The sequence below is a fragment of the Leptopilina heterotoma genome, unplaced genomic scaffold (assembly GCF_015476425.1).
Source record: "Leptopilina heterotoma isolate Lh14 unplaced genomic scaffold, ASM1547642v1 Lhet_16, whole genome shotgun sequence".
Taxonomy (NCBI): domain Eukaryota; kingdom Metazoa; phylum Arthropoda; class Insecta; order Hymenoptera; family Figitidae; genus Leptopilina; species Leptopilina heterotoma.
This window is the reverse complement of record NW_025110874.1, coordinates 1501980-1526890: the sequence shown is the minus strand read 5'-3', so window position 1 is coordinate 1526890 and position 24911 is coordinate 1501980. Positions and strand designations below refer to the sequence as shown.

The 24911-nt window shown below is 30.3% G+C and overlaps 1 protein-coding gene across 4 annotated transcripts in view; it reads right to left on the bottom strand.

The window, feature by feature from the left end:
• Positions 1 to 24911, bottom strand: part of LOC122498776 (cytoplasmic polyadenylation element-binding protein 2) — a 507210-nt gene that overhangs the window by 434394 nt on the left and 47905 nt on the right. For all 4 annotated transcript variants that reach the window (XM_043606690.1, XM_043606689.1, XM_043606687.1 and 1 more), the window contains exon 2: positions 18219 to 18330. In XM_043606690.1, coding sequence (XP_043462625.1) covers positions 18219 to 18330 — 112 coding nt within the window. The remainder of the gene's footprint in view (positions 1 to 18218; positions 18331 to 24911) is intronic.

Genomic DNA, 24911 nt, shown 5'->3' with positions numbered 1-24911 from the left:
GGATGTCATTTCATTCATACATGAAATTATTTTTTAAAATTAAGGGGCGTCATCAAATAACTCGATCTATGTTTGGAAACTCACGCAAATACCAGTCGGAGAGCAGTGTGCTCGAGTGCAGATCGAGATATTTAATGATATCCTTTAATTATTAAATGAAAACTAGACTTCTATAGAAAAAATCATAGGGGAGAGTTGGGTTACCCTTATCAGGGGCTACCGACAATTTTTTAAAGATTATGAATTTGCTACCTATATTTGTCCTTAAATTTTTCTTAATAGGTTTAATTTTTTTAAAAATAGATTTGTTTTAAGGAGACAGTTTAATAATAATTCAAATAATAAGTAAGGTTTGTTTAATTAAATATATTTTTTCTAAAATAAGACATATAATTTTTTTAATTAATTAAAACTCATTAAAGTTTCTTTGATATTCTCATTCTACATGTAAAAATAAATAAGTATGCAAATTTTTAGGTCTCTAGGTAGAAAACAGTGAGCGCCAGGAAAACAAAATTTTTAAAAAAACTTTGAGTTTTTTGCTAAAAACACTATAAATATGATCTTTAATCATGTTTACTATATTTTTCCTGCAATCTCCACGTAAAAATACATATGTATGCAAATTTTTAACTCTCTAGATAAAAAACAGTAAGCGCTAGAGGAGGGGGGGGGTGGTTACATTGTTATGGTATGTTCACCTCTAAATATAAGGCTGGACCTGAAAACAATATCATCAAGTAACTTTATTTTTTATAAATATAAGTCAATATTTCTTTAAAACAGATAAATTGCTTTATTAGCTGTTTTAGTTTTCGAGAAATACAAATTTTTAAAAAGGCTTCTCTAATTCTTTAATTTTATTACCAAACAAGCAGTGTAGTACAAGTAAAACAAGTAAACACTCAATAGTTAATAGAAGCTTGCTCTTCGTTATAAAGTAATTTAATTAATATTACAAACATAAAAGTACAAATTATTCATTAAACTGCTTAAATTACAGGATATAATTCTTTAAGATTTTAGTTGTGTTACAGTTTTTAAGAAACATTATTATTCTAATAAGTGAGAAGATATCTTTTAGTACCGAAGGGGGCATCTAATTCACCTAGGTAGGTGTCCACTCAAGGAGCATGACCTTAAGTTTACTTTCGGTCTTGTGAGAGATATATCGTCCTTCGAAGTCCGAGCTTCCGAACTCACCTGACACTGAATATCATAGACGTCGCATCAATGCTCCGGCAATGCTATAATGTCTATGTAACTAATGAAGGTCTGTAAGGTCCAGAAGAATGTTAACATGACAATCAAGGATAGACTCAAAAGCTTAATATCGCTTAAACAGGATGTCAAGAAGAAGCACGCAGCATCGACCAAAAAAGATGAGATGGTCTTACAATCTTACAATCGTGTTAAGAAATGTGCTAGGTGCTGAGAAGCGGAAGAGAAGTAGTCCTGAGTTGCCGAAGGGCTAAAAGAAGAATAAAGAAGAGAGATCTCCAAAAAAGACTGATGGCAAGAGGGCCAAAACGACACTGCAGCTAGGTTCAGCCAAAAAGAAAAGAGAGCCACAACAAACAATAATCTCCTAAGTGGTTGAAGAAATGTCATTCGCCACAGTGCTGCGGAAGGTTCGTGAAGAGGCAGACCTGAAGGCTAGTGAAACAAGAGTTGTGGGAGCAAGACCCACTAAGAAAGGAGACCTCCTTATTAAAATTAAAGGGTCTTCAAACAAGAAGTCGTTCACCGAAGAGGTGACAAAGGTAATCGGTGACTTTAGGTAAAGTGCAGACGGCGGACCGTCAGACTATGCTGGAAATCCACGACACGGACATCTTTACGGAACAGGAAGATGTTCAGGAGGACCATGATAAACTATCTACGGTACCAGCTGGAAGCAGAAAGATCACGGTTCTAGGACCAAATAAGCGAGGAATAAAGCTCGTTGTCGTGGTCAACAACCAAGAGGACGCTAACAAACTGGAGAAAATAGTGCACGTTAAAATTGGTTTCGTGTCCTGCAAAGTTAGAAGAAGAGTTATGGTCACAAGGTGTCAGATGCCTTGACTACGGCTATATAGGTTGAGATTGACAAGCAGTAGATAGGTCGACTGCGTGCTTTAAGTTCGGAGAAGCTGGTCATAAGGTTGCAAGAAAAGCCCATGCTGCTTCTTATGCCAGACGAAGTTCAGCAAAAAGGAGAATATCCAACATGTCGCTGGATCAGGCAGATGCAGAGTCTTCAGAATTGCCCTAGAGGAAGCAAAGAAGGCTTTGTCAAGGACAAGGAGAAAATAAAGCCAGAACAAGAGCCACACAGAAGAGTTGTGTCAGCGACTAAATGGGACCATTTATCTGCGAAGACTGAAGCCGAAATCTAGTTCCGTAGGTGGATGGAAGGTATCGTCCTGCATGCATCATTTTGTAGAAAATTGGTTCTCTATAAAAGATTTTAATGTTTTAAGAACCCTTCCAATTGAATAAATTCGGTTGTAAAGTTTATGTTAACTACCCTTGCAGAGCGCAAAAAAATCCACCCCTACGTGGAATGCATAGCCAAATGCAGAACTTTAGTATTTTCATTCTTATTAATTTTTTATTTAATCTAGGTATCTGGAAGTTACATGTCAATGATAAATAGGATTAGTGTCGAAAAATTAAATATCCATTAAAAAATATTAATATTTATTGAAATTAGTTGTAATTTTTAAATTGGGGGCATATATTCGCAGTTTACTATTTAGTGCAAAGATCGACTGAATGTTTAAAATAAATGATCGTGTTCTATATTTGATGAAAATATTTGCATATTTGGAATTTTTTCGATTAATGTTTCTAATTATTTTATCTCTTCATTTGTGTAGTAAAAATAAATTTTTGTGAACTTTCTTGTAGATAGTGATCAATATGGTAAACTAGAATAAGATTTCCAACATTTGTCAAAGTTCATTGCATAAGGGATAAAGTTAAATAAGTCAGTGACCGAAGAAAACCTTGAACCAAAAACGTCTTCATTCAGGAAAATTACACGTACAACATGCAAGTTCAGTTTCACTTACGGGCAAGAGAATTACTGTCACGTACATAAGGAAAAATGAGGCACGTGAAGGAAGACACGATACGTAAAATTCCTTGAATTATACTCATAGTCTTATATCAAAAATTTCAATTACTTCTGTCCATTTTTCTCACTCTTTTTATATCCTCTTTATTTTGACATTTTTCAGGTTGATGGATGATTTAAATAAAGTAAAGAATTAATTATCAATTCAAATTGTTTTTATAATACAACTTGAATGTAATATAGAGAATAATTTCTGATACGTCATCTGTCAATATTAATTTTTTATTATAGTAATAAAAGCACATCCTAAACAACTTGCGTCTTTTATTACGCAACTATTGTAATTAAATTAGCCTCCTTTCATTAGATTATACCATACACCTCTTAAGTATGCACGTTCGATTCTTCGGCTGATCTTTCATTCAATGATCACATTTCTGAAACAGTATCTAAAGCTTTGAGGTCTTTGGGATTTGTAATAATATGTGCCTCAGTTTTCCATAATGTATTAACTTTGAAAGTTCTTTACTTTGCACATGTAAGATCAATCCTTGAAAATGTTTCAATTATTTGGGTCCCTTTTTATACTTTTAATATTTTGAGAATTAAGAGGGTTCAGAATAGATTTCTCCGGTTGGCTGCGAGAAAGCTTAATTTACTATTTGATACAGAAATGCATGATTACAATAATCTGAGAACCTCATTAAAATTCCTTTGATTACGTCCAGATTCCTTTATATAGACATGGTTTTTTGTATAAAATTTTAAATGATTATACTAATTGTCCTACGATATTATCAATGATAAAATTCTCTATTCCACAAAGAACTACAAGAAATTATACATTGTTTTCTGTAACACTTCACAGAACGAATTATGGTAACCATTCCTTAATGAATAGACTTTGTAGGGAGGCTAATATTATATTTGATGAAATTGATTTTTTCGATACAAACTTAACAAGTTTTATGTGTCTTCTGTGTCGTTATTTGTTAGACACAATTTTATAATATAGTCATACTAGCTTTTTATCAATATAATTCAATGTTGAAGTATGTAGTGTCAGCATTGGAACGAGGAATTACTTGTATTACATAATTTCAGGACTGTTACTGTCACAGAAACGCTTCTCTCTCTTACGGTCTAGTCTTCTTAGATCAGAAAGGTGCGTATCAAGTTTCAGGTCGAGAAAGACGAATTTAAGGGAGGTGTCTGCATCCTCTCTCATTGCCACCCTTTCATTTTCCCCTTTTGAAACAGTTTGGCTCTAGGAGCGGCGCGACGTCGATGATTGCACCCTTGCCCTTGACTAGTGCGCGAGAATGCTTATGTCTGAGGGTTGCAATGATGCAGACAAGAGGGGAGACACGGGCGAAAGAGTTAGAGAGGAAGTGAGAGGACGCGACACCAGACCGCACAGTGTCGAGTAGGTATATAGATATAACTAATACTATCCTCCTTCTATACGAGTGCCGAGTGCGTAGAATCGAGTCGAGTGGAGTGGAGGGAGCAAAGAGAGGGTTATATGCGTTAAGTGGTTGGTTGGCTGGTTGTTGGTGGATTGCAAGCTGCCTGGTTACCTCTACGGTCGTGTCGTCGGTTTCAATGGTAGACCAGCAAATTCCAGCGATCGATGCAGTGGATTCAGTCGATTGCAAAACCGAAATCTCTTCAATGATTAGCTCTGAATAGCAGTTTTTCCCCACTAAGCCTCTCAAACATTTTATCCCCAGGATATTACAGTCATTTCACAACTTCTCTAATTTGTCATTTCACAATCACAATTCATCTAAAATCTTTTTCATGATTTTTAATTCTTCTCACGTTCATTTTAAATGAAGTTTAAATTAATTTTCACACTTTTTTAAGGAATATTTTTTTAGTATCTAATTATTTCTAGAGTGAATCAGAATATTCTTTACGTTTAGAGAAAAAGTCAAAATTTTATCTGGAAATCAGGGAAAAGCAAAATTATATTTTTGTGGCAACCCTGATTAGGAAAAATTGCATTTATGACATCTTTAACCTAACTTTACAGAAAAATTTACTAAAAATTAACAAACAAATTTTCTCCGTGAAAGAGAATTTCCACTAAAGCTTAAAAGAATATTTTAAAAATAAAATAACTGCAGCAACAACTTTCGTCATTTATAATTCACGTTTTATTCCCAGTAAATAAAAGAAAATTTAAACAAGTCAGCTTTGGAAAATGGAATTTTCTTGAAAGTTTGATGTTAACCTTTAAAAAAAACAAGATCAAATCTGTTAAGAATTGTAAACTGTCGAGTATTGTGAACAGAATATATTCTTTATTTCAAATACTGCGCGACGTGTTTTAACTCTAAATACGCTTCCACTTCGGGTCTTGTCGAGCTTTAAATTAAACTGGAAAAAGCAGTCGTTGCAAAATAAGTTTTCCAACCGAGTTTCCCTTCTCGTTTTACGGTAAAATTTTATTTTATCTGCTTCTCTGGCTAAGCTTCACCGCTGAATTGATTTACTCCCAATCGTAATGAACGCTAATAAAGAATACATATTATCAAAGACTGAATATTACTTTGAATTAAATTTTCTCGAACAATAAAATTTTTGCAACAAAATTTAAATTTAAATTAAAATTAACTAAATTCGTCTTAAAGTAATAATAAAGTCAGAGAATTTATATACGGAATAATATAAAAGTTATTTTTAAAAAAATTTCTGCAGTAAACACTTTTAAGGATAGAACGGGTAAAATACTTTGTAGAATGTTGACAAAATAAATCCAGAAGCTTTCTGTCATTTTGAGAATTAAATAATGTTGCAGGAGTAGAATATGAAAAAACTCGTAAATGTTCAACTGAATTGTCATTTTTAACAAAGTAACAGACATAAGAGGCTTCCATTCGTATTTTTTTTTGTCGCTTTATGTATATTTTTCTCCATTTCGCGAATTCTTCGTAAGAGCTCTGCTCAAACATCAACATTTCATTTATAATATGTCCTACTTTTTAATTCACACAGAAAAAATAGTGTGACAATTCACATTAAATTGTGGTGCATTCATGTCAAAATTCCACCCAATGGGAGATACCAATGCAACGAGCCGCTTGAAACAGACAACTGTATATCTTGACTCGTTCATAAATCATGCAGTGCCATTTCCATAGGAATACGTGCACTGTGTGGTTGCATGGTTATGGTCCTTTAATATCTCTACCTATATATACTGCATGTAAGCAGTGAAAATGGAGGTAAGCAGTTAACCGTAAGGAAGAGAAATATTCATGCGTGTCTTATTTTCCAAATCACGACAAATCTCTTCAGGTAAATAGTATTAAGATTTATTATATTTTCTACAAGTGAACCGATGTTATAGCTCGATACTCATCTCATGTGATCATTTGTCTGGGAGGTCTAAGGCCCCAAGTTTAATATTGATTATAATAATAAGATATATTATTTTATTCATAAAAATATAAAATGTTATATGATATGTACTTCTGTCATGTATTATTGAGTGATATGGCCATTAATGACTTTTATTTTAATTTTTTATGTTGATTTTAGATGCATAGAAAATATTAAAGGAAAACAAATTAAAAAGTCTCTGATAACAAAATAATTGATCTAAAATTGACACCAGAGGTGGAAATTTATTTGCAGGTTATTGATTAGAGACTTTTTTGGTTGAGTGTATGAACTATAGAGAACTTTTGAAAACAATTAAAGTAGTACCAATCTCCTGTTTTTTGATTAATTTCTGTTCCTGTTTAGTAGATCGCCGGCTACCGTAAAGTAGAGAGAGACGATAAGTCAGATCCAGTATTGTACCAGTCGTGTCTCGTCGTTGGCATTTCTGCTTGCCAAGTTGTTCAGGCAGAATTCCCTCTGACGATTAAGAGAGTATCGGAAGTGTTGTTGTAATTGAATTAGTTTATTAATTTGTCTTGAAAATTAATTGGAACCTGACGGCAAAATTTATTTAAGTTTCTAAATTTTTGTTTACGTTTAAAGCGTCAGATTTTGCTTGATGTTAAGCAGAAGATTTAATTTCTTAAATTCAAACTTCACAGTCATTATGGGTATTGGAGTTTTCACTGGGTGTATTGACCATCAATACAGTCTCGCAGCTTCTTCAGTATATCTGCGATATGCAGTCGGATGGCATGGCATGCTGTACATCTGGGAAAAGCTGCTACTATAAAGAAGGGATTCCCTCACCCTGAATTCGAAAAAAAAGAACTACAAAAACGAATAAAATATCGAGTCTCGAAGAAAATGGCGCTATTGACATCTCACCATCTTGAGGAAAAAAAGTTCTGATTTATTTGAGCTGGTGTCCTCTGGCACGTACCGTGCGTTTCGAGACCGAGAGAAAACAAGAAATACCAGAATCAGGAAAAAGGGACAGGAATTGATCTGTCGCAAGAAGGGTTACGTGTTTTTTTTTGAAGAAGAGCAAAATATTTTATACATCCCATTGCACTGCCACAGTAGTTGAATTTTTAGAACAAATGTTTTTCAGTGTGAATCTAGCCCAACTGTACAGTTTATTATAAACTTGCAGGACTTTCTACAAGGAAAGTTGCAAGTCGCAAGTTGAAAGTGTATGGATGAGCTAAAGTTTATCAAGAAAATCTTTAACGACCAATGACTGGTTGCAGTTGTAATTGTAGTTTACTGTATTTTGTGAAAAAAAGAATGTCCGAAAGTGCAAACGTGAACGTTGTACAAGTGTCAAGCGCACAGGCAAACGGGCGCGCTAACGATCCATTTAGTTTGCCGACGATCCATTTGGGGATAGTTTCAGTAACGCTCGTGGTAAATAAGCGCACATTTACCGAAGCGACCCGATGCGGTGTGCTCTTGGCTCAAGTGACCCCTGTGGCCAGGAAGCCGTGAATTTGAACCTCTCGCGGGAGTCCAAGTATTTCCGAAAGTTTACCGAACATAGCTTTTCCTATTATACAAAAGCAACGAAGCGACGAGTAATCAATCTACTTCACATACTGGAAGCCACATCCCACTTAATCCACTTTCGATGTGACAAAGACATTACCTAGCTTACACGAAATTAATCTCGATTCCAAATGAACATAAGCTTACATGTGCATAGCAACTATAGATGTATTACCTCTAACATTCATGAGGTCATATACTTAATCTTCATTTGCATCTCTGATTTAATTATCGAAGAGCATAGAGAAATTCTTCTAAAGACGTAAATTTCAATTGCAACATATGTGCAATTTCCAAATATTTCATTTTATTGGTAATGAAAATGAAATTTTTCGTATTTATTATATTAGGTAGGTCCATAAAAAATAGTGCAGTTAATTAACATTTTTTTAATACTTTTAACCACATAGAAAAAATATGTGTTAAATTTTTTGCGTGTAGTTTTCAGATGGTGTTGTTTTAACACAATGTTGGTGTTATTTTAACCCCATTAAAAATGTATATTAATTAAACAACCTCTAGTGTTAATTTAACACGCTCTATTGTTATTTTAACTCCAATGTGGTGTTAAAATCACACAGTGACGGTTAAAAATTTTGCGTGCAATTTTAAGGAGGAATGGTAGACCTAATCGGGCCAAAAGTTTGTGACATTTAGGGGAATTTGTAATTTTTTTAATTAAGCTATATATAGCACTTTTTCTTATTGAAATCATAAAAGTAGACATCAATGAATATTAAAAAGTATATATTAAATAAGGAAAAGATAATAAATTAATGAAATTAATTTTTTTTATAAAAGCAGAAAATAATTTTTGTTACTGTCTGAACGAATTTAAAACCTAAGAAAATAAAAGTTACTGAAATTCTCTAAAAATTATTTTCGGATTTATCGAGTATTCCATTGCAAACTTTGAAAAAATGCTATTATTACGTATATATGTGTCTTATTATGCTGTAATATTAATGTTATTAATTATAAACATTGTCAAATAACAATTTGTAATGAGCGTATAATCGTGACAACGTCGCAATGCAAGTAGTTTGTTTTTTGATCGTTGGTAACAGTGTCAAGTGTTATGATTTGCATTTGTGGGGCTCAAAGAAAAAGTGGTATAAAATAACAGTGCGAGCAAAAGTGAGTTAACTTTTCTGACGGGTAAGAATGGGCCAGATGAATGCTGCGAGGAAAAACAGAATTTCTTTCGAGCGCGAGCAAAAGCGGGCTAAATGGCTATCCCATTTTTGCTCTTAGTCAAAAGTTGATCCGCTTTTGCTCGCACCGTGAAGTCTATAGTAATGTCGAGATACGAGCCGTCGCTACATTTTGACAATTTGACGTTTGATTCCATTTCGTTTATTTTACTTTTATTTAATTGTTTCAATGTGTGAATAATAAAATAAGAATAAATAATAAAAATAATAATAATAATGTGTGAATATTGATAGAATATTCCTTTAAAGTGAACAGAATATTTCTTCCAAAACTTATTTTAAATATTTTGTTGTTGTTGAAAAATTTGTTAGTTACATTAAAAATATGATCATGTTATTTATTTATTTATTTATATGTAGATAAATAATTTCCTAATATTTTTCAAGTTTTTAACATGCTAATTTTTACTGGAAAACTTTTTCATTTTTCTCGAACATTTTTCTCGAAAAATTATTTTCAAAAGGTTGTTAAATAATAAATTTTAATAATTGAAATTAACAAAAAATTTCAAGTCAAAATTACTAAACATTATAACTCTATTTCTTCCAAAGTTCAATTATTAAAATTTTTTTAATAAAAGTTTAGTTTCATAAGTCAATTTCAATTATTGTAATAAAATTTTTTAGAAATTCAATTATGTTTAAAAAATCTCGCATTAAAAATTCCTTAAAATGTAATTACTGACCTAAATTTGTGAAAAAAAGTAAGTATTTCAAATATACAAAAATTTGTATTTCAAATTTCCTACATTTATATTATTTACAAACTTTTTAACAAAAATTATATTTCAAATTAATTATTTTCAAAAAATTATAGTATGAAATTTAAGGCAAATTTTTAGCAATTAAAATTTACAAATATTCGTAGTTTAATTTTTCTAAAATTCAATTTTTATTAAATATACATTAGAATTTAGATTGAAATTTTAAATAATTAAATTTTAATGTGCCTGAAGTTGCCATCGATGCTCAGCATCGAAATTTTTTTTTCATCAGACAATCAATTTTTTTGCATTTTCGTACTCAAGTAGGTACCCAATAAATACCTAATAAGTTTCGTCCTATTATCGATAGGGGAAAGTTGTCAAATCAACCCCTAAATTTAAAAAAATAAAAAAAAATAGGAAAAAATTGTTATTTAAAAACTAATAACGAGACCATAAATTTTATTGCATAAAATGCATTCACTCGATGCCCAATGAATACAAAAAAATTTTGACCCGCAAGTCGATAGGGAAAAGTTGTCATTTTCAACCCTTAATATTTAAAAAATCGAAAAAAAATTACAAAAAAATTTATTAAAATTGCAGTTATCCTTTGACCAGCGATTTTCTTTTTGTTTATTGTTTCTACATACTCCACTAATAATGAAAAATAATTTCAGAAAAATCGCCGCCCGGAAAACTTGACTTTTTTGCCCGTAAAAATTAAAAAATTGAAAAAAAATTAGAAAAAAATTTGTGAAAATTACAATTATCTTTTGACCAGGGATTTTCTTTTTGTTTATTGCTTCTACATACTCCACTAATAAGTAAAAATAATTTCAGAAAAATTGCCGCCCGGAAAACTTGATTTTTCTGCCCGTAAAAATTAAAAAATTGAAAAAAAATTAGAAAAAAATTTGTGAAAATTACAATTATCTGTTGACCAGGGATTTTCTTTTTGTTTATTGCTTCTACATACTCTACTAATAAGTAAAAATAATTTCAGAAAAATTGCCGCCCGGAAAACTTGATTTTTCTGCCCGTAAAAATTAAAAAAAAATTAGAAAAAAATTTGTGAAAATTACAATTATCTTTTGACCAGGGATTTTCTTTTTGTTTATTGCTTCTACATACTCCACTAATAAGTAAAAATAATTTCAGAAAAATCTATTTTTCAATTATTATTGTTTACAACAATTTAAAAAAATTATTATATGTTTTATTAATTGCCTAGTGGTCTGCTTGGATTATCTTGAACTGATTTAAATCATGTGCAGTAACGGAATAAGAAATAAAAGTCCATTTTAAAAAATTGTATTAATTTGTTAACTTTGATTAAACTAAAAAATTATAAACAATTAAAATCTCAAAAATCAGTCTCAAGGGATGTCATAAGAATTTATTCCCCTTTAATTTAAATACAAGATCACTCAAATCGTTTAAAAATTGTAGGCTGAAGACATTTTTGAAAAGTAAATTGTAAAAAAATCCCACTGTGTGTAGGACCAAAATGTCATTTGGTAGTCCCTATTCGATTTTCGTTCTTTGTGCTAAACGTGGAAAGCAACGTAGCGAGTCTTTAAATCTCAAGGTAAGCCGAAAATTGCCGAACGCACCAGAGCTAGGACCCAACAGGCAAACACTCAAGTTCGCGGAGAGAACAGGCGACGTTGAGAGTTTGTGTTGGAGAATTACTTCGGGTGTATTCGGGTAATCTCGTCTTCCCGTAGGATTTAAAGTATCGCTGCATTGCCCGAGCACTGAACGAATGCCAAAAGAAGACACGATAAATAAAAATCTCCCCTTGAATTGCACAATTCGGACAAATGGCAACTGTGATTTTAACAATTTTTTTTCTTATTTTTTTGAGTTTTACTAATATTTACGGGCAAAAAGTAAAACTTTCCGGAAGGCAATTTTTTTAAAATTATGTACACATATTAGAGGAATATGTAGAAGTAATAACAAAGAAGAAAAAATCCCTGGTCAAAAAACAACTGTAATTTTTACATTTTTTTTTTAATTTTTTAATTTTTTCATTTTTACGGGCAAAAAATCAAAGTTTCCGGTCGACGAATTTTTTGAAATTTTGTTGATACATTAGGAAAATATGTAGAAGTAAGAAACAAGAAGAAAATCTCTCGTCAAAAGAAATTTGTAATTTTCACCATTTTTTTACCTATTTTTTCTTAATTTTTTTGTTTTTACGGGCAAAAAAGTCAAAGTTTCCGGGCGACAATTTTTTTGAAATTGTGTAGATACATTAGGGGAATGTGTAGAAGTAAGAAGAGGAAGAAAATCTCTGGTCAAAAGACATCTGTAATTTTTACAATTTTTTTCTTATTTTTTTTTGTTTTTATGGTCAAAAAAATCAAGTATTCCGGTCGGCGATTTTTCTGAAATTATTTTTATTTATCATTGGAGTATGTAGAAGCAATAAACAAAAAAAAAAATCCCTGGTCAAAAGATAATTGTAATTTTCACAAATTTTTTTCTAATTTTTTTTTAATTTTTACGGGCAGAAAAATCAAGTTTTCCGGGCGGCAATTTTTCTGAAATTATTTTTACTTATTAGTAGAGTATGTAGAAGCAATAAACAAAAAGAAAATCCCTGGTCAACAGATAATTGTAATTTTCACAAATTTTTTTCTAATTTTTTTTCAATTTTTTAATTTTTACGGGCAGAAAAATCAAGTTTTCCGGGCGGCGATTTTCCTGAAATTATTTTTACTTATTAGTGGAGTATGTAGAAGCAATAAACAAAAAGAAAATCCCTGGTCAAAGGATAATTGTAATTTTCACAAATTTTTTTCTAACTTTTTTTTCAATTTTTTAATTTTTACGGGCAAAAAAGTCAAGTTTTCCGGGCGGCGATTTTTCTGAAATTATTTTTACTTATTAGTGGAGTATGTAGAAACAATAAACAAAAAGAAAATCGCTGGTCAAAGGATAACTGCAATTTTAATAAAGTTTTTTGTAATTTTTTTTCGATTTTTTAAATATTAAGGGTTGAAAATGACAACTTTCCCCTATCGATTTGGGGGTCAAAATTTTTTTGTATTGATTGGGCATCGAGTGAATGAATTTTATGCAATAAAATTTATGGTCTCGTTATTAGTTTTTAAATAACAATTTTTTCCTATTTTTTTTTATTTTTTTAAATTTAGGGGTTGATTTAACAACTTTCCCCTATCGATAATAGGACGAAACTTATTAGGTATTTATTGGGTACCTACTTGAATAGGAAAATGCAAAAAAATTGATGGTCTGCTGAAAAAAAATTTTCGATTCTTGTCTGATTGTAAAGTAATTGAATTTATATTTAAATACCTAAAAATTGAAATAATTATATTATTCTTAAATTAAAATTTTAAAAAATTGAATTTGTTAATTAATTTTGAAATAATATCATTATAAGTATTAAAGTGGTAATAATACCTATAAAATATATGGGAAGAGTGAAACAGGCAAAAATGAATCTTAAAATGAGTGCGGGCAAAAACGGAATATATCTGTATCCCTTTCTTGCGCGCAGTGAAATCTTATCCCGCTTTTGCTCGCAGCCAAAAGTAATTCGTTTTTCCTCGTAGCGTAACATTTGTTTCGTTCTTCCGCGCTTACGAAAACTTGACTCACTTTTGCTTGCACTGTTATTTTATACCACTTTTACTTTGAGCCCCTCATTTGTGTGGTTAAAAATAATGAAAATTTGTCATTTTTGGTACCTTTGGCGCCATCTCTTGGTTTTATGTACCACTAAACAGCTGTCACATGTGAGACTTTATATACAGTGTTGCCACGTTTTCTCTGTTTGTCTGTCATAAAATTAGTTTTCTTCCAGAAACTAATTAATTACTTTTAAACTAATTAGTGAATAAAAAAGAACCTTCGTGATTAATAAAGCTTAAATCTTGACCTTCAAGATACAATTTTTACAAAAAATTCTGAATGTTTTAAGTATTAAATTTTTTATGATAAACATGCAAATTCGTGCTTTCCCCATAAGAGGTAATGTTAAATTAAATAATTTTTAACTTGTAAACTATTTAGTGAAAAATTCTGAAATTTGGTGGGTAACTTTATTATATAAAAGCAAATCATTTCCCAAAATATCAAAAGATTCTGAATGTTTTGAATTTCTATACCATTCCTCCTTAACACTACGTTTAGTGACAATTTTAAAATCCAATTGTTTACAATATTTTATTTTACGAAATTTAAATTATTGGTAAATTCTTCGATTAAATATATATTAGAAAAAATAAAAACTTAAAATAATGTAAAAAAAATTCAATTAAACTTTCTAAAAAAATTAATTGCATAGAATTGTTATCTAAAATGTAGGAAAAATTCCGACTTTCAAAGATTTTTTTTTTTTGAAACCTTTTCAAAATTCAATACATTTCTAAAACTTCACGCTATTTTGCTTTTAATATTCAATTATTATCTAAAATTTTAATTGAAATTCGTTTTTAAATCAATTGTTATATTAGGAAATTCTACTAGAATTAAATTATTTAAATCCAAAAAAATAAATAATTTTTTGAATAATTGCATGTTTCTTAAAATTTAATTCCCATAAAGAATTTAATTAACAAATTTTTAAATAATTGAATTCTTTCAAAGAATTTTAATAAAATTTTTAAGAATACTTACATTTTTCGAGAAATTTGATTAAAATTTAATTAATACCTAATAATTGAAATTCTCCAATAAATTTTATTATTTGTGAAAATAATTGAATCTCTAAGAAGAATTTTATTATTTTTGAACAATATTTAATTTTTGCTTAGAATATTATTAATCTTGTAAAATAATTTAATTTCTGAAATAATTTGTAACTTTTCCAAAATTAAATTTTTTTTCGTGTTTTTAACTAAAATTATTCTTTAAATGCATTATTTTTTATAATTTTTTGAAAAAGTTCTTTGAGAATTTTCAAATTCACTTGTTTACAATTCAATTTTACACAATTTTAATTATTCGTAAATTCTTCAATTATAAATATATATTAGAAAATAAAAATTTGAATTAGTTTTAAAAAAAATCCGTAATTAAAATTTCCCAAAAAAATTAATTCCACAGAATTATTAGTTAAAAATATGAAAAATTCAGATTATCAAAGGTTTTAATTTATAATTATTTAAATAAAAAAAATAATTTTTTGAATAATTGCATGTTTCTCAAAATTGAATTCTCCTAAAGAATTTCATCAATAAATTGTTTATTAATTGAATTCTTTTGAATAATTTTAATAAAATTTTTAAGAATAATTACATTTTTCGAGAAATTTGATTAAAATTGCATTAAAAATGATTGAATTCCACAATGAATTTTATTATTATTGAATTCCTAAAAATAATTTTATTATTTGCGATAATAATTAAATCCCTGCAAAAATTTTATTATTTATGAAAATAATTGAATGATTGAGAAGAAATTTATAAAAAATTTGTAAATAATTGAATTCCTGTGAAATTTTATTTATTTTATGAAAATAATTATATGTATATATTAAAAATGATTGAATTGAGAAAAAATTTTGTAAATAATTAAAATTTTGTCAAGAATTTTATTAAATATTTTTGGAAAATAATTGAATTTTGGAGAAGTATTTAATTATTTCTAAAGATAATTGAAATTTTGACGAGAATTTTTTAAAAATTTGGAATATAATTGAATATTTGCGATGAAATTTATTACTTTTGAAAATAATTGAATTTCTACAATCATTTGCAATTTCTCTAAAATTCTCCAAATTATATTTTCTCATTGATTCAAAAATGAAAAGTTTTGTGTTTATATCGTCAGTTGATTTAAGAAAAAATTTATTTTTGTTTTTGAAATGCTATTTAACCATATTTGCTGATTAGATGCAAATTTGTATCATATCCTCAAATATAATATGATAGTAAAAATGTTAAATATTATGTCAGAAAACATTGTGATTTGGAACATCAAATTACATCGCAAATGTGAAATTTCTTTTTTTACTGTTCTCATTTTACTTGAATTCACATTTTTTTATCCTCTCCATTTTTAACCCTACATAGTATACGTGATGACTCTAAATTTTGCGAAACGAGGGTTTGCCAACCAAAGTCAGGAAATTGGAAGATCTCAACATTACTCTGCACTTTTTCACTAATCGACAATCGATACTTTGTCCCACTCAGCTCCCGGTGTTCAATTTCAAAATGAATTGCACCAATTTCATTATCCAGAATTAGCCAAATTAAATATTACACTCTTCAGATTAGTGTGGGATAAACCTTATTGCATTAAATAGAATTGAATTGAAACGTACTTTAATTCAATTTCCTAATTCACAGAAACAAGAAAAAAAAAAATAGGTATATCCATTCTTACTTTACGCTAAGTGATTCCAACAATTATTTTTAAAAAATTGAAAAGATAAACTTATGTACTTGTTATGTAATTAAATTAGCATTTTTATCACAGTAATTTTTTGTTTGTATTGATTAATAGTAACAAAAGTAATTTAATTCACTGAATGTTATTTTTTATTAATAGTTAAATTAATGATCACGAATACAAAGTCAGAGTTTAAAAATTCAAAATGGCGGATCCAACATGGCGGACGAAATTTTTCAAAAATCTGTGGATTCGATTGAAATTTGTTACTCTAGAGTTTTCAGGGTCGCTGATTACGAATCCAAAGTCAAATTTGGAAAATTCAAAATGGCGGATTCAATATGGCGAACAAAATTGTTAAAAACTAATTGAATTCACGTGATTATTACTTAAGAGGTTTCAGGGTCTCTGATTACGCATTCAAAGTCAAATATGGAAAATTCAAAATGGCGGATCCAATATGGTGGATAAAATTTAATATGTCGAATAAAATTGTGCAAAAAGCAATAATTGAATAAAAATTTATAAACCCCTTTTTCTGTAGAGTTTAAAAAAAATTTAGTTTTTTAAAATTTAATATGTCGAATAAAATTGTGCAAAAAGCAATAATTGAATAAAAATTTATAAACCCCTTTTTCTGTAGAGTTTTTATGTTAAAATACAGTGTCAAACTGAATGTAAACAAAAATGCTTAATTTAAAAAAATACTTTTTTAAAAATCTAAAACAGCTAAAACTAAATAAAATTCTAAAAATAAAAGCGGATTTTCAAGAAATTCTCGTTTCTCAACTCATTTTTGTAGCTATTTGTCTGAAGTAGGTAAGGGCGGGAATTCAGAGGGTTGCCTAGTCCACGAAAAAGAGAAATCGCAGTGAAAAGTGGCGCAACGAAGCCAAAGAGGCAGATGAAATGTGTAGAGAATAAAAATCGAAAAAGGAGAAAAAGGCGAAGAACACGAGAGAGTCGAGGTGGGATTGACGCACTGAATTGAGTTTCCGTATTGGGTCGCTGTCATAGATTTGCGACAATCTTTCTGAGACACATTGCCAATGCGATTCTACCTTGGATTCTATCTTCTGCTTCATGGACTGTCGACCTTGTCGAAAGTCAAGAAATAGATGAAAGCCAAAATGGAAAAGGAGAAGACACAAAACGAACGTTAGGTATACACAGCCAATCATAAACAAATGGTCGTGCCAATGGGATATTTAGGAATCTTTTAGAAACGTAAAATACTTTGCTTCCGTCTTTTGCGTTTGTACTCTTTACTCTCATATTTTTCAGAAAGCTTTTATTCAATGCACTTTTGGTTTCATAAGATTTACGAAAAAAAATGTTACTCTATATTCATCATCCGTAGTTTTGAAAAAATATTATTAATTTGATCACGCTATTATAATAAAAGTTCTTCATTATTCTAAATATGGGGGGTCGATTATGTAATTTGATTTCACTTTGATTTTGAATTCGAATTTACGTCAAATGTGTGTTGACTTGGAATTCGAATTGACTTTGGTGCCAAACTCATTTAGATTTCAAATTCATTTTGAAGTTAATTCTAATTCGAAATCAAAATGAATGTGGCGCAAAAGTTAATTCAAATTCTACATTAAAATGAATTTAACGTCAAAAACAATTCGAATAACAAACTATATTGATTATATTCGAGATTCCATACACGGATCTTTTTGTAAACATATACAGTTGTAAAATTTATGATATAATTATTATTTTGGGAAAGTTAAATTATTTAATTCTTAATTAATGCAATTCTGTGTTGGTCTGGAAAAGTGTGACGTGCAATTTACAACATGCAAATAAGTGTTGCGACCCAGTGGGCACAGGGACATGTGATGTTTATAAGATGTCTCGTTAATGTTCATATTCGGAAGTGTACAGCATCAGAAACAGTATTCTTACCTTTTAGATGTTCCGGAGTATCAGCCGCACCCGCTCGCATGATGTCACTTAAATAATGTTCTAACGTCCGCATACTATCCAAAGGTGAATTTCCGTTAGCCGTCATACGCTCCTGAAATCAGACAATTTTTATTAATGGTTTTTTCTAAATAAACGATTTAACACATATAGATTTATAAAACTTTTTATCACATATTTTTTTAAATTAAAGCGCCAGATACAGTTATATTAACCCCAGACAGTAGCTAATTATGTAAATGTTGTTCTTTTTGTTTTAGATTTTTGTAAATTCTTAACCATATTTTTCATCCTATAAAAAAATAAAAAACGCTATCTTCTTCCTTATAAAAAATAAAGAATATGACATAATAATAAACAAAACAATTTTGCGCTTCTACGTATATGAGTCAGCTATGTTGTTCAGTCTAAATTTAAAATTTAAATATACATAAGAGAAATAACAAGATAATCGATTTTTACTTCGCGGTTTGTGGAGTCGCTTATTACGATTCTGGCATTAAATTTTTTAAATTCAAAACGGTGGATGAGTATTTCTAAAAGTCGATCGTTTCTTCAAAACCTTTATAGACTTTAAGTTGTGTGAGAAACCAATTTTTTTAGATTTCGTCCACTATATTGGAACAACCGCATTTTTAACTTTGGAATTATAACTTTAGATTCATATAAAAATCAACCTGGAAAACCTCTGAATTTCTTTTTTTTAGTAAACTTTCCTTTTAGAAACATATGATATGCAATTTACAACATGAATAAGTGTTGTAATTTACGTGGCGTATTTTCGCGACGCCAGGAATAAAACATTAGCTTATCGAGAATGTCAAATTATTTTGAACTTTTCAGGTAACCTAATCAAATTATCAAAAGCGCTAATTAGTGTATTTTTAATGTATTTTAAACCCGGTAAATCCGGATCTCAAGCCAAAATTGGCATAGTCGTTCAAATTTTAAAATAACCTTACACGAATAAAAAACTTGGTTAGTTGAAATAGGAACACGCAGGAAACAAGTTTGCTGCTATATCAAAAAGGTTCGCAACCGTTCGTTCGGACGTGAAAGTCGATGTATCTCTTCAAGATAGCAGGAAGCTTCCGCAAGGGGAACGCATCTTATAGTATCTCTTCTCTAGTCCGCTGCAAACTTATTTGTTGATACATAATTTTTTTAAAATTATTTTTCGCCCGCACACTAAATGCATGATTTTGTTAAAGCTTTTTGCTTTTATTGAACACTTTGCTACCTCTTGAAGATTTTTTAGATCAGTTTATTTTTTTTTTTATTACTACATAAATTTGATTACATTAAACACTTCTGCTTTTATAAAATTATTTTTACTATAAATTTTGAAAATTATGCATTCGGAATGATATTTTTGAAAAATGTGATTTTTGAATTCTTGAGGTTATAAAAAAATTATTTAATAAAGATTATTAATTTGCATATTAACAGGTACAAAAATAAGAGTTAAAAAACAATCGCAGAATAACTGTGAAGTTATTATTTTACTGCAAATTGAGCTGCAATTGATTGTGAAATAGTTTATAATTAATATGAACATATGAAAGAACTTTTATTAAAATAAAAGTTGAAATGTTCCGTGTTTACTAAACTTTCTGTTTAATGCAAAAGTAACAGAATTAGAGAACGTGCAAAGTATCCCATCTAGTCCTACTCTCCTCTAATTTGTTTAATTTAAGAAAGTTAATTTTTCTCCATACAAAAATAATAACAACACCAGGTATATAGTTTTCCTGAAATGTGAAAAGAAACTTTGCGAAAGGAATAGGAAGAGAGGGAGGAATAAAATAAAGAAGAAACTAAAGGGATACTTCCCTATAAGATACTTACGCACAGTATATTGAGCTACTACGTAGTGTTCGTGAAAGTCAAGTCTTTCATTCCTGCCATACCTCTCCACCATTATACTTAATCGAAATGAGCTCTTCTGGTCAAGAAAAGACTTTTAGAGATGGTAGAGGAGCTCGGACAGAAAGACCAAACCCCTTCTCTCTTTGCAATGGGGTATATAATGGTGACTCAAAAAAGAGAAGAAGAAAAGGAAGAAGACTTGCCGGAGCGGAAGGTGGATGGCAAGTCAAAGGTAGATCGAGAGATCGGAAGACGCAGAAAACCCGTCAAGCTGCCCAAAGGGACTAGACGCACGAGGGTGTAAGGGTTTGTAAAGGAGACTGGAAAAAGAGAGAAAGGCCTGTAATAGACCACTTGCACGAACTAGAGTGCTGTTAATGCGAGGAAGCATTCAAAACGTCTACCACCGCCTTTCCAACTCCCACTCTTAAAAACCAAACTGAAGCCATTTTTTCCGTCTCGCCATCCACTTTGAGACTATCAACATCGGCTAAATTCTAAAACACCAAGTGTTCAACCGATGCCATATGAGCTGCAAAAAAGTCAGTCTTGTTAAATGTACATTTACTTTTTTGTGAACTTGTACTAAACTACTAGTTTAACAATTTCTCATATTTATTTTGTAATAGAATACATTATTTATTTTTTCAGTCGAAATGACTTTTGTGAAAAAAAACTTTACTGATAGACTAAAATTAGCATTTTTCAATAATACTCTGACTTTAACTTTTCTTAAAATGAATTTTTTTCACTTTATCAAGAACATTTTTTACATTTACGCTCTCATTTTCACTTCCACTAAAATTAAAATTATTTTTTCCATTTACACTATGACTAATTTTTACCACAACAAACAGTACTGTATTTGAAGAATAGCAATTCTATATGTTTATTTCAGACAAAAGTCCTAACCATACTCGTACGTCAGAATTAACAATATAATTTTTTTCAGTGTATACAAAATTACAGCTTTGCTATTTGGCAACGACTCTGTGTATGTACAGGCCTAAAAAGGAAAACGACCTCAGAAAGTAGAGAGGAAAAGGCGAGTTTGACATTGACCAATTGAGAAAAACGAGTGTTCTAACGGAAAATAACGAGTGGGAGAAATAGGTGGACTAAGAGAAATGTCAGACGACACGTACAAATGCCACTGGCTGACTTAAAAACCTCTTTTCATTCCCTCTTTTCGCGTTAAAACCCACGATAAGGCTCGTCTGACCACTGTCGGATCTACACTACTTGTCAGACGACGTTTCTCTTCGATCTTTCCTTCTGCCTCGCCACCAGCGATTCTTTCTCCTTGCACCTTTCATCCTTTAACTACAGGCATTAATCTTAAAATTAGATTTTAACGTCCCATTCCTGGGGGTGGGGTTTACAAATTTTACCCATTTGCGTAACGTAATATGTGAATGATCCCCTTACGGCAAATTATAACTGACAAACAGTAAATCGTGAGGTGTTAAAATAACACCAGAATGGATTAAAATAATCTGCAACAGTTTAATCCCTCTAAGATTAAATTAACACAAGAAAGGATTAAAATAATCTATTTTAGTATTATCATTGACTATGAATGAAATTTTACTTTAAATTTAAATCAAACACCAAGTCAATGATTTGTCAAAATTCGACGAATTTAGATTCACCAGGGACAATTGTTCGTTAGTTACTAACTTACTAACTATCAAACTTACTAACTAACGAGCTAGCTAACTAACTTTCTAATTAACTAACTTACAAACTTAATTACTAATTAAGTTACTAACTTATTAACTAACTTACAAACTTAATTACTAATAACTTAATTAACTTACTAACTAACTTATTAAATTAATAACTTAAATACTGACTAACTTAGTAAGGAAGTAAGTAACTAAGTTAACTAGTTAGTTAGTTAGTAACTAAGTTAAGTAAGTTAGTTAGTTAGTAAGTTAATTAGTAATTAAATTAGTAAGTTAGTTAGTTAGTAGTAAGGTAGTAAGTAACTAAGTTAACTAGTTAGTTAGTTAGTAACTTAGTTAAGTAAGTTAGTTAGTTAGTAAGTTAATTAGTAATTAAATTAGTTAGTTAGTTAGTAGTAAGGTAGTAAGTAACTAAGTTAACTAGTTAGTTAGTTAGTAACTTAGTTAAGTAAGTTAGTTAGTTAGTAAGTTAATTAGTAATTAAGTTAGTAACTTAGTTAGTAAGTTAGTTAGTAAGTTAGTTATTAAGTAAGTTTATTAGTAATTAAGTATGTAAGTTAGTTAGTAACTTTGTTAACTAAGTTAGTTAGTATGTTAATTAGTAATTAAGTTAGTAAGTTAGTTAGCTAGTTAGTTAGCAAGTTAGTTATTAAATTAGTTAGTAAGTTAGTCAGAAAGTTAATTAACAAGTCAGTTAGTTAGTTAGTTAGTAAATTAGTAAGTTAGTTAGTTAGTAATGGTCGTAGTTCGTCGAATTAAGTAATTAAATTTTAATATGTTACTCGGGGGTTTTGGGGTAGCTGATTACGAATCTGAAGTCGAATTTCAAAAATTCAAAATGGTGGATCTAATATGGCTGCCGAGTTTTGTAAAATTCATGGAATTTAGTTGAAACTAATTACTCGGGTGTTTTCGGGGTTGCTGATTACGAATTTGAAGTCAGATTTCAAAAATTCAAAATAGCGGAATCCGAGAAACGATTTTTAAATGAATTCCATGATGCATTCCATTTTCAGATTGAAATGGTGAGAAATACACTCTTTAAGTTAAAAATATCTGGTGTTTCAGTACCTAAATTATTTTTTTAACTGATTCAATTAGTCAAGTTTAACCAATTTTTCAGTTACTTTTTACTGAAAATCAGTAACTGATTAATATTATTTAATAAAATTAAATGATGTAATATTTATATTAATAGGTAACATAATGTCGCTTATGTAAAATCAGACAATTTTGTCCACTTTTAAGTTGTTTCAATGCATCGTTTTTAAACTTGGTTCCTCATCTGAGGGATGGAATAGGGTCAAGGTAGTAAATGAACAGAAATATAAAGCAGAGGAAGGGGCTTCAAAAAATAGTGTACACATTCCTGTTGAGGACCAACTTGGAGTAATCGTCCTCATCTCTCGGAGATCCTTTACACTGATACTATCAACCCTCCCCTCTACTATCAACCTTGCCCAACTTAGTCCCACCCCTATTATCTCCTCTCTCTTTCTCTCACCACGTGACTGAATATTCTGGTCCAGGTTTAACCTACTCCTCTCTCTCTCTCCCTCTCTCAATGCATCCGCATTTCATCTTCCTTTCTCCACCTATATAATATTCATCTCGCTTCCTCTATACTCAAAACTGTATTCTCTCCCTTTCATTCACACGGCACACTGGAAAATCAATAAAGGGAAACTAAGGAGCGGCGCGGCGGCAGGCAAGCAAGCAGGGCGTCGACAGCAACCCCCATGCTAGCTCCACCCCATTTTCACCCCTTCTCTTCAACCCTCTGCGAACTTCCGTCTCTTTCGATTCATCTATCTCTGTCCCATTTCATCCAACTTTCTCTTCCTTCCTCTCTCATTTCAGAGTGATTGGAGCTCGCTTTCAACCTACTGCCAACAGTTATTGACTGTTTCTCATCAACCGTTAACCTTCATTGGCCATCCGAATACCATAACCCCTTTTACACTCACCCACCATGTTTGTCGCATCGTTGCATTAATATTTCCCTACAATACTTCTATTGCGTTTTGCAATAGTGATGGCGAGATGCCTAGAAATTAGCTAACCTCAAAAGTGTGCATAAGATCAAAATAAGACGGAGAATGGAAGTCTATTATTCCTTTATTTATAAACCTTTTCTAAGTCAAGGAACAATAATTATAGCCGCAAATTTTTTCTATCATTCATATTTTTTTTAATCTCAGGTGTGAAAACCAACATGACTCAATACTGACATAGGATTGTCAATGTTAGTAGGACGTCGACAGACATTAATGGTCCAAAATTGTCTGCCATTATGCTACCATCCAAACAACCATTTCTGTCAAATGCCAGTATTCACAACAGGCGCAGTATTGCACAATTACTAGCGTGCCACCAGTTGGCTTGCCAGTACTGGTTCAGTAATGGCTTCAATAAAATTTTTGTACGACGCCAGTACTGCACTTTAAGACTGGTATTCCAGTACTATGCCAGTACTGTACCAGTATTGCTAACACGGTAAATCGTTAGGTGTTAAAATAACACAATAGTGTTATTTACTAACTAACAAACTTACTAACTAACGAGCTTACTAACTAAGTTTCTAACTTACCAACTAAGTAGCTTACTAACTTTCTAACTAACTTACAAAATAAATTACTAATTAACTTACTAACTAACTGACTCACTTTCTAACTTACTAACTTACTTAATGACTAACTTACTAACTTTCCAACTAATTTTACATCCTCCCTTACTAACTAGCTAACTAACTTACAAACTTAATTACTAATTAACTTACTAACTTACTGTAACTGACTTTCTAACTTACTAAGTAGCTAACTAACTTACTAACTTACTATGTAACTTCCTAACTTTTTAACTAACATATAAACTTACTAACTTATTTACTAACTAACTTACTAACTAACATACAAACCTAATTACTAATTAATTTAATTAACTTACTAACTTATGAACTAACTAATTAAGTAGCTAACTAACTTACTGACTTACTATGTAACTTCCTAACTTTTTAAGTAACATACAAACTTACTAACTAACTTACTAACTAATTTACTAACTAATTTACTAACTAACTTACTAACTAACTTACTAACTAACTTACTAACTAACATAC